The 18820-nt window shown below is 46.8% G+C and overlaps 1 protein-coding gene across 1 annotated transcript in view; it reads right to left on the reverse strand.

The window, feature by feature from the left end:
* Positions 1-7955: 7955 nt before the first annotated feature.
* The window catches only part of LOC102372823, a 13023-nt gene continuing 2158 nt past the window's right edge, over positions 7956-18820 (reverse strand). Inside the window, exons 2-7 of the mRNA XM_006028656.2 lie at positions 18204-18293; positions 15061-15439; positions 13919-14065; positions 10700-10829; positions 9522-9727; positions 7956-8030 (exon numbers count right to left, since the gene is read on the reverse strand). Coding sequence (XP_006028718.2) covers positions 9559-9727; positions 10700-10829; positions 13919-14065; positions 15061-15439; positions 18204-18293 — 915 coding nt within the window. The 3' untranslated portion in view covers positions 7956-8030; positions 9522-9558. The remainder of the gene's footprint in view (positions 8031-9521; positions 9728-10699; positions 10830-13918; positions 14066-15060; positions 15440-18203; positions 18294-18820) is intronic.

Here is an 18820-nt window from a genome sequence, read left to right on the forward strand (position 1 = left end):
TAAGGATCTTGCAAGAACAGTGGCAGCATGTGAAGTTGAAAGAGGCCAGACACGGATCAACAGCTCGGGTGCTTCCAGTCACAGCTTTATCGGGAACCTGGGGAATCCTTTTTCACGTGGAGAAACCCCAAGGGACTTCTAGCCATGCAGCAAGCTCACACGATCTCCCTCCGGGCTCCTGGCGCAGGGCAGGGGGGTTGGCCAAGGCAAGGGGATGGCTTTGCACTCCAGCTATTCCTGGCTGCCACCTAGGCCTTGTGAGCAGTTAAGCAGAAAGTTAAACACCTCTCAGGAGACTGAATTAAAGCATAGACCAAAGTGAATTTCAGTCTGCTGCAGGCGTTAAGCGTCAGGGGCTAAAAAAGATGGCAGCCCCTTCACTCCCTGCCCCTGATCAGAACTCAGGACCTGGGATCACGTCTGCAAATCTGAAAAGGAGCTACATCACCATAGTGTCTCCCACCGATGATGATCACCAATATAATCAGCTTTTCTCTTTCCCACAGTACTGCTTTTCTGTATTGCACTGATATATTCATACTCCATTTATCTGACTGCCACTTATGCCTTTCCCAGCACCTTCATCTCTTTTTTCTTTCTTTTGTTTTTGCTTTGCATAAGCAGTAGAAAGCACATTTCCTGTGGCAAAGGCATTCCTTGCATTCACCTTTTAGAGATGCAGCAGTAGCAATCCATCTAGCTTAATCTGACTTGTTTCTAAGTGCTCATCACCAGGGCTGGCTGAAAAACTGTGAATGAAACATTTTTCTGGATGGAAACATGGGGTTATTTAAAAAAAAGAAAAATCAACATTTGATCAGGTCTTGCAATAATTTCAGTAGAATTTTACACTGAGAATCTGAAAGGAAAAAAGCAGTGTATCTGCCTCCCACTGACCTGAATCTCTCTGCTGACTGCGCTGCTGCAAGGCCTTCTGGGAGTTCTTGTTCTGCCTCCCTCATATCCTCATTCTCCCCTGTGCTCCCAACGAATTCTCCCGTGCAGTGAAGCACTGCAGTGGCTCAACTTCCCCAAACTGAACACCAGTCCTTTTTTTAATCTATAAAGCATTCTGATATTTTAATTTTTCATCCTAATTTGGGCTGAAAGACAGAATGAAAATATTTGACTTTCCCCACGGCATGGATAGTCTTCTTTTTCTCGGTTCAATTCTGTCAATTCTGTCAGAGTGTCCAGACTGTGGAATAAGCTCTCTCCAGACCTGGTGCAATCACCTACCCTAGAAATCTTCAAGAGGAGACTAGACGGTCACCTTGCTGGGGTCACCTGACCCCCAGTTGTCTTCCCTGCTTGGTGCAGGGGGCTGGACCCGGTGATCTTCCAAGGTCCCTTCTGGCCTTACAGTCTATGAATCTATGAACCTAGACCCTGGACTGATGCTCTGGTAATCTGCACTCCTGCCTTGCCGAGAGCCTCGTTGCTCCTAGGAGCCCACCTGCAGGCCCAGCCACTTATGTCCCAGCTGAACCCTCACATAGTGCAAGGTGCATACTTTTTAAATTCATGGCACTTTGTTATCTCCACTTGTCCATGGGTAAAGAGCATTGCATGATCATTTCAAGATGGAAGAAATCAGGAAAAGTAGCCTTAGACTGTAAGCTCCTTGGGGCAGCAATCCCTACAGATAAAGGGAAAAAAAAATCTCTCTCATCTTTATCATACCTGAAGGACAATTATAAAAACGATGAAGATAGACTTTATCTGTGGCTATAGGGCATAGGACTAGGAGCAATGGTCTCAAGCTGCAGTAGAGAAAATTTAGATTGGAAAACAGAGGGAGCTTTCTGACTATGCGAGCATTAGCAAAGGCTACTTAGAGAAGCTGTGGAATCTCCATCCCCGAACACTTTCAAAAACAGGTTAGAATAAACTTAACCAGGATCGTTTAGTAAAAAACAATCCTGCCTTGAGTAGGGGGCTGGACTAGATGACCTCATAAGGTCCCTTCCAGCCCTGCTTTTAATTACCCTTTGTGACGGAAGGGGCATGGGGGTGGGCAGATCAATGCCCCCACTTAGGGATTCAGGCTGGGGCTGGGACAAGCTGCCCAGCTGGGGTGGGGGGCTTAGGACGTGGGCACAGCAGCCTTGGGAGTGGAGTCTATGCCCTGTTGCCGCTTGCCCAACCGGGACGGGGTCAGGGGGCGTGATGCAGGCGCGGCTCACTCCAGGCGGAAGGGAGCAAGCAGCAGCAGGGCATAGCCCCCGCTCCTAATGCTGCTGCGCCCACAGCCTGCACCCCACCCCGCCCCAGCTGGGCAAGCAGCAGCAGTGTCCGCATCCCATGCCTCCTGCCCCAGCTGGGTAGCTTGTCCCAGCCCCAATCCCTCCCTCGCTGTGGGGTCATTGATCTGCTCCCCACGCCCCTTCCCTCCCTCCCCACTCTGCCCACCACAACAGACGTATCAGCTGGAGGCAGCTGTGTTCAGCGTGGTGAGGACTGCTGCCTGCTTAGTCTATAGCCAAATCTCCAAAGCAGTGCCAAATCTTCAGATCCAATTTGACTGAATCGAATCAGGACAGTAACTTGAATCACCAAATCGAATCGCTGTCCCTCCAGATCGGCCGAATCTGAAGTAAATATGTGCTGCTTCGCACAGGCCTAGTAGCTAGGTCCTAGCATGTGTCCACCTGCCCATCTGCTTCTGACCTGAGCTTGGTCATTCTGCCTCACAACCTGAAAAAGTTACTGACTGCTGTTCTAGGGTAACCAATTTCACACACACCTGTCCTGTCCATCTCTTCCCCCCACCTTCCCCCAATGCCCTTTACCAGGATCAGCCTTTAGAAACACCATTTATTTCCTCTCTTTTCACAGAGACATTGCTCTGTTGTAAGACTGTGGATGGAATCAACAGCTATGCAGTGCCATCTGCAGACAGGTTGTAGCATTGGGATCTTACCGATTTCCAAGAAAAGTCCCTCAAAGCAAATCTATCATGTCAACTTAACAGATATTAGCCAAATGGTAAGATTTGGACATCACAAGTGGATGATAAATACAAAAATCAGACAGGAAGCTGACAAGGTAGGTCCTTGATTAATGGTTGTCCATTGTTAATCATGATGACAACCAACAATTTCTCATCTACCTGAGCTTTGATTATGACTTCTCATATGGCTTTCAAATCCAATTTTCAGGAGGAATGTTCTCCCACACACAGGAATGAATGTCAGGTTGACCTAGGTTGTCTGTGAGCTCTCTTCATCGTAACTGGTGAAGAATGCCATATAAATGCTGCCGGAGATCCCTTTGTAGAGAAGCAATATTATTAGGCTTTTCTTAAGGTGAAGCAGTCCATTTTTTATATAATTCCCTGAAAACATGAACATCATAACAAACAATGTTCCTCAAGGCTAGTTTAAGCAAAGAATGTACAGAATGTGTATGACTTCAGTGGTATATACCAAATGTCCAGTGGTCCAGCTTCTCCCCATGAAGCGTTTTAGCCAGTCAACTAAGCCATATAACTCCTAGATACATCTAAAGAAGAGTATTTCTTTCCAACCCAGCTTCTCAATGATCATGTACAATGTTCCCTCATTCATCAAGAGGGACTGAAGGCACTTGGAATCCTAACATCAGTGTAAATAGTCTGTCCTCGGTGTGTTTTATTAAGTGCTGACAAGTCTTTGCAAGGGATCATACAGGTCATGTCTATATATTATTTTTAATTGAAGTACATACTCTTCTTCATGTACTTGAGTTAGACCAGCAGGGATCACCACCTCTGATATAACAGGTGGAGTGAGTATTGTATTTTCAATGAATAAGGCAAATATCAGCTCTGTCATTCTAACATAAAAAGAATAGTCATGTGAAGTGTAACAAGATTGGTGTGTCTGGTATGATAGGAAATGGAAAAAGAAAATCCTATTGACCAGAGAGGTTAGATTGTAAACTTTTTTGGTCCAAGATCATCTTGTTTCATGTTTGTGTAGTGCCATCCTGTATAGCAAGGTTCTTCTCCATGATTGGTGTGTTTCAGTGTCATTACAATAAAAGTGAGAAAAAAAGGAAGCTGCTTTACAGCCCATAAGCTACAACCACACTAACAAAATTCAAGCACTCAGTACTATAGCAGTAACAGCAACAGAAACTCCTATGTAGACAGAATACTGCCTTACTACCAAAATTCAAACATGCAGTACTACAGCAGTAACAGCAACTCTTATGTAGACAGAATACCGCCTTACTGCTACATTACTGATTAAATTTACACTGATGCTCAAAGCCATTATAAGACCTATGACCATAGTAGCTCCATTTTGAGAGTATAAAAAGCTTATGCTGTGAGTCTCTCTTGTGATGGCTTTCTAACATATGGGAGTATCAGCTTGGAGAGAGCTCAGGGTGACTGAGGCTTTCTCTTTAAAAAGAGTAACTATTGCACTCTGGAACAAAGGGCTCCAAAAATTCAGTGACTATAAAAACAGCATTTAACATAGTTATCTGGTCTCTTCTATGCATAGGGGTTTCAGTTGTGGCTCTGAGGCTCAGTGAGATGGGCATAGCCCTGGAAAAGTAGGGGCCTCTGGGGTCTGATCCATCCTACCCCCCACAAAAAAACACCATAGCATGTACGGTAAGTAAGATACTGTACAACTCTGGGGCTCCAAGGCTGCTATGAGTCAGATGTAGCTAGAAACACTGTGAAGAAAAGAGAGGGAGAATGCTAAGTACATCAGAGACAGTGGGACAGGACATCGCAGGTTGAGGAGGAGACACACACACTAGTCTCCTTTCATGCTTTCAAAATTACTGTAACTTACTTGGAATAAAGCTTGTGAAATAGCCTGTCTCTGAAGATTTCTCCCTACTCTCAGTGCCTCCACATGTGGATAGCTTCGCTCAAGCCTAGTGAAGTCCATCAGGCTGGCATGGTTGAGGATCACTAGTACTTTTAGCCAAGCAGCACACAAAGGAATTGTGATGCTAGCATCATATCCGGCCACCTTTTATCCCACCCCAGACCAAATGACCAGGTATCTATTTACAGCCAGGTCAACTAGTGGTGGCCTTTGGCACAAGTCTAAAAGAAGCCCAGTTGTACCTCTACAGAGCCATATCAAGATGTCTTAGCAGCTCTGTCACTGCACCTGTCTGCATTTCCATGTTCATAAAATGCTATGGGGATGGACATTTACCAACCTATAGCAACATTTACAGATTGCCAGCCCCACCTGAAAAACCAGGAGATAACTGGACACTGCATTCTGCAAACAGATCCTTAACCGTTAACAAATTAGGACATTCACTAACAAAAGTTTTCTTGAACAGAGAATTACAGTCACCTGGTAATGCTCAACATCTTTCCAAACCATAAAATTTAACTACACCTAAACCTCTGAATCAGTAAATGAAAAACAAAGGCAATGTGAATTCAAACCTTTGAACACCAGAAGGTACACAGTTTCCTCTGAAAAGCAGGTAAGGTACATGTCACATATGTAACACAACCTTAACTCTGCCCTCTTTAAGCAGTGCCCCAGAGGCATAAGTACACATTACTGTTCTGTTCTCAGGTGCCATTGGAGCCTTAAAACAGAGCACATAAAACTAGGGAACAACATCTAGCATTTTTTCTTTGCTAAAGCAAATCTTAGGTTCAGGTAAAGAGTAGCAAACAGACCTAATTCACACAACTCAGACATGGGCAGTCATGTCTGAGTTTTATAAGTTTTATAAATCATGTCTCAGTCATATAAGCTGAGGTTTGGAACCAGAGCCATACAGCCATGGGACCCACCAGAGTCAGGAACAGTCCATCCTAGAACAAGACCACCAGTCTTTTAAAGCAAATGTATGGACTAATAAACATGCAGATGAGAACCCCAGGTGAACTTAAGTAGGGGCCTTGCAGCCTCAGTCAGTCAGGGGCTAGCATCCCAGCTGTCCAGGCACTGCCACCCATAAGGCTTCTGACAGCCTGTGGTGTGCACAGTAAGGGGTGCTACTACGCACGGACACCCGTCTCACTGTGCCAAACCGAAAACCATGTTTCAGGAGTCTCCCTTGGGGAACCTACAGCCAGCTGTCCAGCTTCCTGGAGAACACCTGTGAGCCTGGGGTAACACTGCCACCACCCAGGCAGTGGTCTCTGGTAGGGCTCTGTGCACCCCAGAGCACACAAACCCTGCAAACCTTGGGGGTGCTTTGCCCACAGTAATATTTCTGGGTGCTTCTCTCAGCCTGAAGCATCCAAAGATAGCATCAGGTAACTGAGGGAAAATAAAAAGACAAACTTCGCTGGCCACGCTGGGAGTGAAAGGCTTCTTTTCTCTCTGCCCACAGTAGCACAACAAGGCATGCTGTAACCCAATACCTGTATTGATGCGGGGGGGGTGTTAGGGAGAGGGTTAGAACTAGGAAGTCAGAATACTCTTTGAGCAAACATAAGCATGTGAGTCTCATACAGTCTTGGACTCAGTGATCCTTTTAAAACATGACTGGCCTACACATAATTCCTAACTCCTGGCTAGTGTCCAGGTTTTTTACTTACAGAGAACCTCCAGGCAGGAGCCTGGGGTATTTGCTTGCTGCGTTCAAAATGCCCACTGCAGAAAGAGAATGATCCCCCCTCCGCCCAGGAATTTAGCTGGCCAGATCACCTGATTGACCAGCCTGTATCAAGAAGAAAACCAGGAGATAGAGGGGTCACTTGGTTTGGCCCAAGGGAGGGGCAGAGAAAGGGGGATTTCTTCATACGGCCTACACTCACATTCTGAGTCTGCTTGACCAGGGTCAGACTTGCTTTGTTACACCCCTTCGGACTGCTGAAACTCCCCCCTGCAAGACGAGAAGAAAAGGGCTTGGAAGGCAGACTATACAAGGAGGAGCGGAGAGAAATAAGCATGCTTAGCTTGCAGAATAGGTGAACAAGGGGGACATGATATCTGAGGGGCTATCGTAAAAAAGAGGGAGAATGCCTTTTCTCCTTCCCTGCAGAGAGTAGGATGCATAGCAATGGCTTGAAATTGCAGCAAAGTAGGTTTAGATGGGCTACCCAGAGAAACTTCCTCACTGTTAGAACAGGAGGGTGGTGGAATAGACTGCCTAGGGAAGCTGTGTACTCTCCTTCACTGGAGGTTTTCAAGAAGAGTCTGCATTTCCATGTTCCATAAGCATTGGTCATGGATGATTTAGGAGTAGCAATACCTAGAGTGTGTTGTGAAGAACAACAGCTGGAAACCCAGGAGACTCCCGCATGGAAGCTACCGGGTGAATACAAGACGACCTTTGCAGCCCGGAGCAGGAGAATGAAGCAGAGCTCCATAGCTGACTTAGTTATGAAACAAGAGTAAAGAGCTGGAAAAAGTTAGTGGAGGGCCAGGAATAACAGAAAAGGAAGTTATGGCTTTCTAGTTCGGGGGAAGCAGGGTTTTGTGTGGAGTTGTGCTTGCTGTCCCCAGGTTGCAGAGCAGAGTGGAGGGTGTTTGGTTTTCCCCATGCCTCCGGGCTTTGCTGGTTGCCACATGGGACTGGGGGAGAATTTTTTTCACTCTTGTTGCTACTAGTGTTGGGTGGGGATTGCCTTCCTCAGACACATCCGTCGTTAGCTGCGGACAAGGCTGGGGATTTTGACTGGGGTATGCCAGTGCTCTCCCAGGGACTTAAAACAACAGAGGTTCCTGGCTAAAGGGTCAGCCTACCTGGGTCAAACTAATTGTCACGTTTGGGATCAGAAAGGAGTTTTGACACAATGAATGAATGGAACCAATCTGCTGCTTGTTGCAAAACCAACTTTATTTATAACACAACCAGTGGGAACTTTCTAAATATTTTTTCAGATGAATATATTTCACTGAACTGAAGTTTGTTCTTCATCTGGAGTTTAAAACCAGTGTGGTGGTTCAGGTGTAATAAACATGTGAATACCGACAGATCTGTATGAATTACTTCAAAACAAGCTTATAAAGGCAATGACAAATGTGGAACACAAAGGGCTGCCCAGGCATCGATGGTCTCCCAGATAATATCATGGCTGGCATGTTGGAGAGCTCTCAGAGCTGCAATCACAAACAGAGAGGCATGGGTAACTGATAGAGCACGAGATACTGTAGAACCAAGATCATTTGTATCCAGGTAGTTTGCTACCCTCATTAATTCACAGGGGGCTGTCAAGTGAAGGACAAGCCATGGAGCTGCTTGCTACATTTTTTACTTCCAAGAGTGCCACTTCTCCATCAAGTTGGACCATGTCAGTGGTTCCCTGCAGCTGCTCAGTCAAATGGAGTCCTCTGAAATAAAAGCTGTGACAATCAACTAGAGGATCTCCATGGTTGTGCCCTGAACAGTGTAAATAGCCCCTAGTTGATATGCAACCCCTCATCTTCTCAATGGTTATGGCACTTCACCCTATGAACTATCGAGACTCTACTTCTACTGTATCAGGATGCAAGTTCTCAATATGGACAATAACGGGCAAATCACTTAGGAAGACCCCAGGGGAGCATCCCTCTTTGGGACAGCACTGGGTCATGTTGCCAGCTTTGGCTATTTTTCCGCAAGTCTTACTTTAGTTGCTATTTATTTTCTTAAAGTCTCAGATCCTGGAATCAAGTGATTACTCAGGTCTGGTTTCAAATAGTAAATTTTCCACCCACATCTTTGCAAAGGAAAGCTCAAAATGGGAATCCTGAAATCAGAAAGCAAATAAAAACATCCCAACATTTATGATGTTTTTGCTAAATTGCATGATTTCCTTGGGCCTCACGCATCAGTTTTGAATATTTGTGACTGGAAATAATCTGTAAGGACATGCCTCACTGCTTTCATGAAGAGTAACCTAAATCATGCTATGATCTATTCAGTCATGGCACAGGGACAGAGTAACAAGCTACCAGTTTATAGGAGAGCACTTAAGAAGCTAAGAACAACTCCAAGGTCTTGATGATGTTTTATCTCACTCGCAGGTCTTTCCCATCCCTACAGTTCCTGTGGCTCTAAATGCCTCCCACACCACTTGCATCCTTGACCTACAAGCTTGAAGTGCATCAACCAGAAACCGAAGCCCTAGGAAGTATTTGCATGTCTCCTATGTGGGCTATTTCATTGCCAATCACAATCAGCGGTGGTGGAAAAGGGGGAAAGATTACAAAGTTTTCAAATTCTTTCCTCATTTGTTTAAACATTTTGAAAAATGTAGTCCAGATTTGAGTTGGCCAAAACACAAGAGAAGAAGTGTTGGATATTAGGTAAACTTTCTCACTCAGAGGGTGGTGAAGCACTGGAATGGGTTACCTAGAGAGGTTGTAGACTCTCCATCCTTGGAGGTTTTTAAGACCTAGCTAGACAAAGCCTTGGCTGGGATGATCTAGTTGGGGCTGGTCCTGCTTTGAGCAGGGGATTGGACTAGATGTGACCCCCCGAAGTACTTTCCAAACCTAATTTTCTAAGATTCTATGATTCTATATTTTACGTCCTCAGTTTATGCAAATGTTCCCATAAACTTTTTCTTTTTTGAAATCTCAGCATGGTGAGCTGACCTTCATACTTACCAGAGTCTTAAAGGCAGCACTGACTCTGTAACAATGTTCAAAAGGCCGTGTTCACTGCAATGGGCTTCTGAGGTGACAGCCCATGAGAAAGGTGTGAGAAGGGCTTTACAGGTGAACACAGACCAGAGATGGAGTTGTGGGATGGCCAGTTGAGCCTCTGCAAGAAAACACTGTAGTTGTCCTTGTATTCTGAAATCCAGGGGTTCCTGGGGAATGCAAGAACAAGTCGGTGAGAAGGTAATGTCAAAGGTAAACACCACCGCACTCTAAATGCTTGTGAGCTAGTGACCTGTACAGGCTGGGATTTGCCCTGATTTCAGCAGCATTTAGTCCATCACTCATGCAGCTGAATTGGTGCAAAACTATTAGAATGTGATTTGCATCTGCTTGATACTGGAATAAACCACACAGGTGAAGAGTAATGGCCTTGCTTGTCTATACTCAAAAATTAATAAATGCAGCTACTCATATGGCCATAATAAAGTCAAACTCCCAGCCTAGACAAGAAGTTGCAAGAACCTGTAATACCATCGATAGTCCTCAGCCATCCCGTGGCTCCAAGGCCATGGGTCAAAAGGAAGACCTCAGTGCCAGTTTACAGGGGGGTTGTGGTGTAGGGAGGGTAGAGGACCTTTCCAATGAGATCTAAGCTAATCTACAACTCTGAGAGTTTGGGCATTCATGCCTGTTTACTCATATTGTACCTATGAGAGAGACATGCCAAAAGCTCCTGCCATTCCTGATTTGAGATGGGCTTCTCAGGTCTCAGACCCAGAGAATGGTAGCTGGTACCTCAAGGTGTGTGTAGATCCCTCCCAGTTATACGGTTGGTCCAATGAAAGATATCACCCACAATAACCTTTTCTCTTGGATATTTCCTGGACTATCAGAACTATAACATCACTCCAACACTACCATAGTGTTAGGATACTTCAACCTCTGAGAACATCCCTCTTTCTGCTAGAGATGTTTCTCAGGTCGCCCTAGGAAGGATGGCCAATGGAGTTTGCCAGCTGTCGTAAGCTCCTCCCATGAGATCTTCCCAGGGGAGCATGACTGGGCCTCATGAATGACTTCATTTAACCTTATCCCGTGGCTAAAAAACTGAAGATAACTAAAATACCCCAGTACCTACTCCACCCCCCTCACCCCCACCTATAGCCCCAAGTATGTCTTACTGGTTGTGGCAGCCATCTTGAAATAAAATGTTGGAGACATTCCTATGTGCTGTACATTGCCCATCATAGCCTCCACTCCAGGATTTGAAATCAGTGCTATAGGTACTTCTCTTATCAATGTTGAAGCGCTCTGGCAAAAGAGAGGAGATTTCAAATAACTAAAAGGACTTCCCATACCTCCCTATCTCCAGTACCTTGTATTCTCTTTGCTATGTCTCATCTTGAACTTCACTGGCTTGTCTTTCTTTCTCAATAGGTCTCTACAGTGCAGACTTTTTGCCTAAAAATTCCCTACTCCTCATCTTGCTACTACCATCACAGATGGTAGCTTTCATAGTAGGAAGGTTCAGGCTTGCATAAATATTTGAAGTACGCTGCTATCTCATCCTGCTTAAATATAGGGCTTCAATCACCATTGGCCACTGGCATTTTGCCTACACTCCCTACATCAACTGTTGCTGCCAGTAGTAGAGGAGAGCTGGGGATCATAACAGGGAAATGACTTCCACCCCCTGTCCAAGGCAGGACCATCTTCTCTAATATTCTTTGAGTGTCTAATCACAAACACACATGTAGGGTGGAAGACTTGGATAGGCACTGTTATTAGATGACTGATGCAGATAAAAGATGCAAAGGCTGACTTCAAGAAGAAGCCTCTTCACCCTAGGGTTGCTACACTGTGATGATACCTCAAAAGGGGCAAGAGGCAACTAGCTAGGGGAGCACGAAATGAGGGCAGTCACTTGTGCTGCATGGGTTCTGGCTCACCCTCCCTCTGCCCATAATCTCTGTCCCCAGAAAATCAAGCTCCATATACTAGAAGGAGCTGATTTGGAGTAAACGGCCATTTTCTGGGGTGTCACCTTCTACCCCACAAATTCAGAGGAACCTTGGTCAGAATGCAATGTGCTGGTCCATGGAGTTGTGCCCTATTCTTCCTGCTGGACAGAGTAAGAATGGCTTAAGGGTTTGAGATGCTGCACCTGGCTCTAGAAGAGGACGCAGAACCAAATCCAAACTACATTGGATATGCCCCCACAAGCTCACACATGCGGCTTGTGATGCCACAGACCCATACACTGCACATGCAGGCACTGCTAATTTGCAGCGTGATAGGGGTTTTTTGACACTGGGAGCACCTGCACCAGAAAAAAGCAGGGCAGGATATGTGGTGGCAGTGTGCGCCACCTGAAATTGGAACCTGGCTAGCCAGAGCCATGCTCCAGCTGCTAGCCAGGCTCTGGAGGCCCCCAGGATCAGGCTGCTGGGCCAGCCAAGGTGCTGGCCCCAACCTCCCCATCCCCACCTGGGGCAACTTGCTGTATGCCAGGGACGTTCCCTGGGGACAACTACCAGCGTCATAAATATGTACTGCTGCTGTTTGTCCTCAGGGAACGTACGTTCCTGCTTGTGAAGATGTGCTCATTGAGGCCAATGGAAATTCTACGCCACTGGGCTTTGGATCAGGCCTATCACCCCTGCTCACTTCATGGCAAAATCCTGACAACTAAACCATTTCAATTTTTCCATCGCATTACAGTGAGGGGCCCAATCCTTTTTTTTTTTTTTTGTCAGAACCAGAGTCTGCCCATGGCCGAGTGTTGAGCTGCTGGTGGGCTGAGCAGCCACTGAGCTGCAGGGGGCACTGGACCTTCCCTCCACAGTGGTGGTGCCCGGGTTGGCTACTAACAGGCTAGGTGCTGCCCTAGCTCGGAGGCAGCAGCCAGACCAATCCAATTCTTCCCCAAGCCCACCCAGGGATCAGTGCATAGCAGACTTCCAGTAGGTGGGCTCGGGGAAGGGTTGGATAGGCCTGGATGCTGCCCCCAAGCTGGGGCAGCACCTGGCCCACTAGCAGCCTTCTCAGACAGCCCTGGGAGGTGACACTGCCTTGGAGGGAAGGACCAGGTCTCCCTGAAGCTCAGGGGCTGCTTGGCACACTGGCAGCTCATCCGCTGGCTGCAGGGGAGTGGGGCAGGGGTGCTCCACAACAGCAAGAATTGGGCCCTTTGCCATTTCTTCCTGAAAGCAGGATCTTGCAGCCAGCAGGACACCCAGGGCTGCCTGGGAATGGACTGGCTTACCCCTTGTGCAGTACAGGAAGGTGGCAGGAGGGTGGCTGGGTTTGCTGGTGGCTGGAGAAGGTGGTAAGGATGGTGTACAGGGTGCTGGAAGCCCAAGCTGGACAGCTAGCAGCCCACCTAGGCTTCCAGAGCACTGTGTACCATCCCTGCTTCATTCTCCAGCTGCCAGAAAACCCATCTGCCTTCCTGCTGCCTTCTCATATTGCCCCAGGGGCAAGCCAGCCTATTCCTGAGTCGCCTGAGCCATTCTGCTGGCTGCAGGAGCCTGCTAGAAGCAAAAGCGGCAAGGGGCATGATCCTTTTTTTCTGCAGAACCTGTCCACTTCTCCCACAGCTGGATAGTTGCATTGTTGCAATTTGCAACATTGCAAACCTAACTACATCCAGATGTAGTTTAGTTTCAATGATGCAAAGTCATTTAAAACCCCCAAAAGTCTTGCATGTGTATACTGTAATGCCATTAAGCCACACAAAATGGCATTTTCATCACATGTTAATGGCGTCACATGTACAAGTGCCCCTACTGGCTTTGTTCTCCTTGTTCTGAGTTCTAGTTGTTGAAGTTATTTGTGGGACAGGGTTAACTATGTAGTTTTGATATCAGGTTTTTTTATAACATGGTTTGGATAAAATGGTTTGCTTTAGGCAGGGGGTTGGAATAGATGACCTCCAGAAGTCCCTTCCAGCCCTACTTTCCTATGATTCCAGGATTCTAAGAGTCATGTGTGGTGTACCTGATGGTATCTACGCATAGCCAGCAGCAGTTCTGCAGGAACCTGCGCATATGCCACTCTCCATATTATAAGTACATCTCCAAAGAGCTGGACCCCAGCCTCCTGTGATGTGAGTGCAGTTTGCTTCCCCTAAATCTTCCATGCACAAGTATGAATCGCAGATGCCAATCCAAATGCTTGCACCTCCAGCTACCTTGTATCCACTGTAGAATTGTGGGTGCCACAGTGGGGGTCTGAGATAGTTTCCTCCACCTGTCTCTGAAATGCTTTAAAATGTCCTCATCCTTTTTTTATTCAACTCCCCTTCTCCCTGGTGCTTTTCTTAGCATTAACCCCAAAACCTACAGTAAAACCAGCCTTTGTGGGGGCTCCTCACTGCCTATGGTGCCAAATCTACTAACCTTCCCTGAAAACGGAAGAGCCCAGAATCCTGCTCTTGTTCTGCTTAGCTGTTCGCTGTCTTGCTCTGCAGGTCTCCTGGATAAATTGCTGGTAAGAGTCCCAGCTGTGACCTGGTTCTTGATTGCACAATGCTGGCCCTTGAGGCGCTACAAGGAGAGTACATTATGATCCAAGGCTCCATACCCTAATTTTAGCTCCCACTCTGGTAAAGATGGAGGGCCATATTCTCAGCGGGTATAGATTAGTACAGCTACAATGACTTCCATACAGCTGAGCTAGATTCTGCCAGTTGTAGAACAAATTATTCTGTGAGCAGCATGAAGGGAAGAGGAAGGTGATGCAAGTGGATACAAGCATCTGTGTGAAAAGAGGCTGCTTAACATTCGGGGAGGAGCCTAAGTGAGGGGACTATGGGGAGGAAAGATGGCCCCATGGTTAGGATGTTAGCTGGGTTCTTCTGCATCCCAGCCTAATTCACAATTCTGTCATTTACTTCCAAAATCAGCACACACCCTCCCCCCCACCCCACACACTGTTTGTAACTGTGCCTCTAGTATAGCATTTGGTATAAAAACACATTGAAGGATCTAAGAACACCACTCTATAAACCTCCTTGTGAAACCAGCTACAGGGGGTGTCAGTTCCTAGATGAGCAAGGAGTGAGCTTCCTTTCAGCTAAGACATTGCTCCAGCTCTGATCTCATTTGCAAGAATTTCAGGCAGAACTAAGGCATGAAGCCACTCAGACTCCATCACTTATGATCATTCTCAGAAGCCTAAGTTCATGTCAGGCCAAAATGTAGGTACCAAATGAATGTCGGTACTCTAAGGGTTGAGCTGTTCTGGAGTGGGGTTATTCTGGATTGCCCTTGGTGAGCAGTTTTCCCCAAGGTCCTGTTTAGATGCTCACTGAGGAACTTGGATCAGGTCCTTAGCTTCTCTGAACTTTGATTCTATCTTTAAAATAGGACTAATTGCATGACCCTACTTCACAAAGAAGCTATGAAGATAAACTTGCTAGAGACTGTGCAATGCATAGATAATTTAGTAACAGAGCTATCTGTATACCCTAGATGAAGAGCTCTAGCTATTCAGGCACCAGATCTGCATTTCCAAACAAACCCCAGAGGTACAGTATTACCTTCTTTCCCTGAAGACTGCACAGCGGTTGGTGGAGACTGGGGATAAAAAGCCACCTTTTCTAGCGGGCTGGGAGTTTGTGTTCTCCGTAATTTGTCCTTGTGATTTGTGGAAGGATAATACCTAGGGAGGTAGCTTTCTGCATTAGGAAGGGATGAATTAAAATACTTCCTCTGATCTTGGACCGTTTGGAATGATTCAGAACCACATGAGTTGCCCACGTGACTCTTCTTCAATTTGTCTCCAGAGCCATTGGCTGCTTTAAGGCGAGGTTCTTCAGTGGTTCCTCTTCTCTGGCCAACAGTATTGTCTGTGGGCTGGTATTCAAGAGGTGCTGCAGAATCTGAGATGTCCTGCTGAGTTTCTGCCGATTTCACTTTCTGCAGAAACAAGTTGATGGTGAGAAAATGGTACTTAGAGGTTTGCTTTTGGAAACTGGCTTATAGGTAAAGATATACATTAGAATAATGGTCCAGGGCAACAGCAAGGGTTAACTGATTTCTAAAAAGCCAGTCTGTGACAAATTTTCTTCAAGGCCCGCTCTGTCTGACAGGCAAGCAGCAAGTAGACACACGGGCTGGGAAATTAAAGACATGTACCACACTGTTCCATAACATAAGACAAGGTGGCACCAAGTCATAGTGCCTAACTTTAGGGCCCTTGGGATTACTGATTTTGGGGGAACAGACCAACTCAGGAGAAGACCAGTAAAGCCCAAATTAGGATATGTGCTTGTGATGGGTTTTTAAACAAAGGAATATGCTGACAGGATAGAACATGGACAGTATGACAACCACAGAGAGACCAATCAGCATTGCCCGAAGATGAAGAGTCATCACAGAGAGAAAAAGATACAAAAGGAGGGATTTTAGAGCAGCAAAGGGTTCCCAAGAGGGGAAATCAAGGCCATCATGGACAGAGGGCACACCACCAGCCAATCTCACCCAACCAGTGGGTGGGCCTCAGCCTCCAACCTCCAGGCTACTGACATCTGACATTCAAGAGAGAACCTCAGAGTGAAACTTGCACGCTGGCCAGACGTACCTTCCCTCTGATGACAGCTCTAGGATGGGTAGATAGAGAATTGTTTGCATTATTTTTATCTGCTATCACTGTGAATCAATAAAATTTGCCTATTATCATCATGGTCAGTGGAACTCATTTCAGCCAGACTCTGAGTACACAGCAAGCACCTGACACTTGTTAGGTAAAACACAATGATAACTGAGAGCATCACCCTCCATCCCATTGCCCCAGCTGCCCCACCCTAGGTATGTCTCTGCTGGTGGGAAGTTTGTGGATCTATATATCAGGCACCTAAATCCCTTCAGCCTTTAAGCAGATATAGCCCACGGTAACTTGCCCTGGAGTGACACAGGATGTCAGTAGCAGGTACAGGAAGTGACCCTCAGTCTCTGAAGCCCCAGACAAGCTCACTAACCACTAGATTACCCTTCCACTTCTCAGCCTTTGAAATAACTAAAGGGGTGAGTGGAAACAGCTACCCTGTAACCTGATAAAGCTGAAGCATTTTCAGATCTTTCCTTCATTCTAATCCCCTGGACCAGTGGTTTTCAACCTGCAGTCCATGGACCTCTGGGGGTCTGGAGACTGTGTCTAAGGGATCTGCAAAAGATGATTATGATCAATCAAAAAATGTGAATACCCATACTTACAATTCAAAGGGGTCCACCCCTCCACTCAAATCTTTTTTAGGGGTCCATGAATGAAAAAAGGTTGAACACTGCCCTAGACAAACCAACTCATATCGTGGCATTCACATACTGCTTGCTCCTTTCCAGGATTCCTTATGGACTATGCAGAACAGTGTGGGTAGAGGACACAGCAACCCAGTCTGTGCTGTGGGATACGTGAACCTTGGCAGGAGGAAAGTTAAAATCTTGCCATCAAAACCAGGATCTTGGAGGGCGAACAGCCACCTGAGGCTCGGGCTTCCTGAAAACCAGTAGCCGGCCTGGGAGAACAGCAGGAGTGGAGTGCAAGGAATGTTAATGAACTGAACTGGCAGCGTGTACCTGGTCCCCAGAGGGCAGGAGATAGGTTGGCAGCCAAGGAAAAAGCAGGAGGGTGAAGAGACCAGAGGAGAGTGGAGTGGGAAGCCTCCTGTGAGCCTCTGCTCTGGAGCTATTTCAGACTAAGGAAAAGCACCAGGGCCAGGAGCTTGGGCCTTTGCCATCCATGATGTGCTGGGTTAATGCAGCTTGTTAATGTACACCATCCCTCCGGCAGCCTCCCTTCTCTGAATCACTGTGCCGCATCAGCACACACATGCCCTCTGTCTTTTCCCCAAGCCTGGCCCTTTCCTAGTTCAGCCCCAGGACAGATTGTGCTGCTTTAGCAAGTGAATGACTCTCCCCCAGAGCGCAGGCTCCTCTCCCAGTGTAAATAGCTGCTGCACTGATCAGACTGTCACAGGCAATTAGGGAAGGCCTGTCAAAGCCAAGCAAATCAGATTAAATAGTTCAAGGGTTCACTCCTGCCACAAAAGGATTAAAAAAAGGAGGGGAACAAATACTTCCCTCCTGTCTTCAGAGCCTCTCCCGGCTCCTTCCTCCACAGCAGAGTTTGCTTTCTGGATGAATTTTAATCTCCTTGCTAACTGGTCTCCTGAATGCAAGGCAGGAAGAAAGGGGACTGAACCTGCTCCTCAGTACAGCAGCCTTAGGGAAGTCCACAGGGTTGCTCATGCGACGAACAGCTACTCAGATGAGCAGGAGTCACAGGACTGGGCTCTAACTGGACCAACCATTGGAATGGCCTGAATAGGAGATGTGAAAACTATTGGCCCCTGGGAACTGACTTAGAAGCACTCAAGGGATTTAGGAGCACATCAAGAATTAGCTGGGTTGCACTCCTATGTTTTCCATTGGTTGCTTTTAAATATGTCCCAGGGATGACCAGTCACAAGGAAGCAATTCCTACGTGACAGCCTCCTTGAATGGGTCAGCAGCAGCAGGGAAGAGCCCACACACTGCTCTGGATATAAAGGCGGAAGCTGTTCACTTTACCTACAGTGCAGCCACTAGAGGGGAACAGAGTCCACAGTGTGAGCGTGGGTTACACAAGGTACCTACAGACTGCTGCAGACTGGCTGATACCTAAAAACAGAAAAACCCAGCGTACCTGTGAGTGCACAGTGGACTGCCTGTAGTCACCATACGGTCTGTAGTCTGTCATGTATGAGCTCTGGTACATGTCCAAAGAGACAGGGGTCTGAAAGAGCCAAAATATGCATCTACTAGCACAGCATTTTACTCTCCAATCACACACCAGAACTCCGCAATCCAGGGGGAAAACCTGCAAAACCATTTACTGCCCCTGCCCAAAAGCAGCTAGCAACTTTATCAAACCATCACACCACAGGAGAGGCCTGCGCTGCTCCTCTTCCCCCTGCACTGGGCATGCTGCGCATTCAGCCCACAAAGGGAGGCACCTGTGTAAGCTGCTCTGCTGAAACCCAAGCAGGTTGAAAACCAACAGGGCTGTACTTTTTCACACAGCATGCAGTTAAATCGTGGAACTTGCTGCTGCCAGATGCTGTAGAGGCTGACAATTTAACCAGGTTCAGAAAAAGGAGTAGATGAATTTATGCAGAATAAATCCATCACAGGATACAAAGTATTATAAGTATAGGTGCAAGCTCCAAATTACGACTTCCTAGGCCTCTGAATGCTGGAAGTTGTAAGGGAGAGGGGCAAGGGACAGAGCAGTCTGGATAGGCCCTGCATACGTACTCTTTC

This window comes from Alligator sinensis, unplaced genomic scaffold, assembly GCF_000455745.1.
Source record: "Alligator sinensis unplaced genomic scaffold, ASM45574v1 scaffold656_1, whole genome shotgun sequence".
In the NCBI taxonomy this organism is placed as follows: domain Eukaryota; kingdom Metazoa; phylum Chordata; order Crocodylia; family Alligatoridae; genus Alligator; species Alligator sinensis.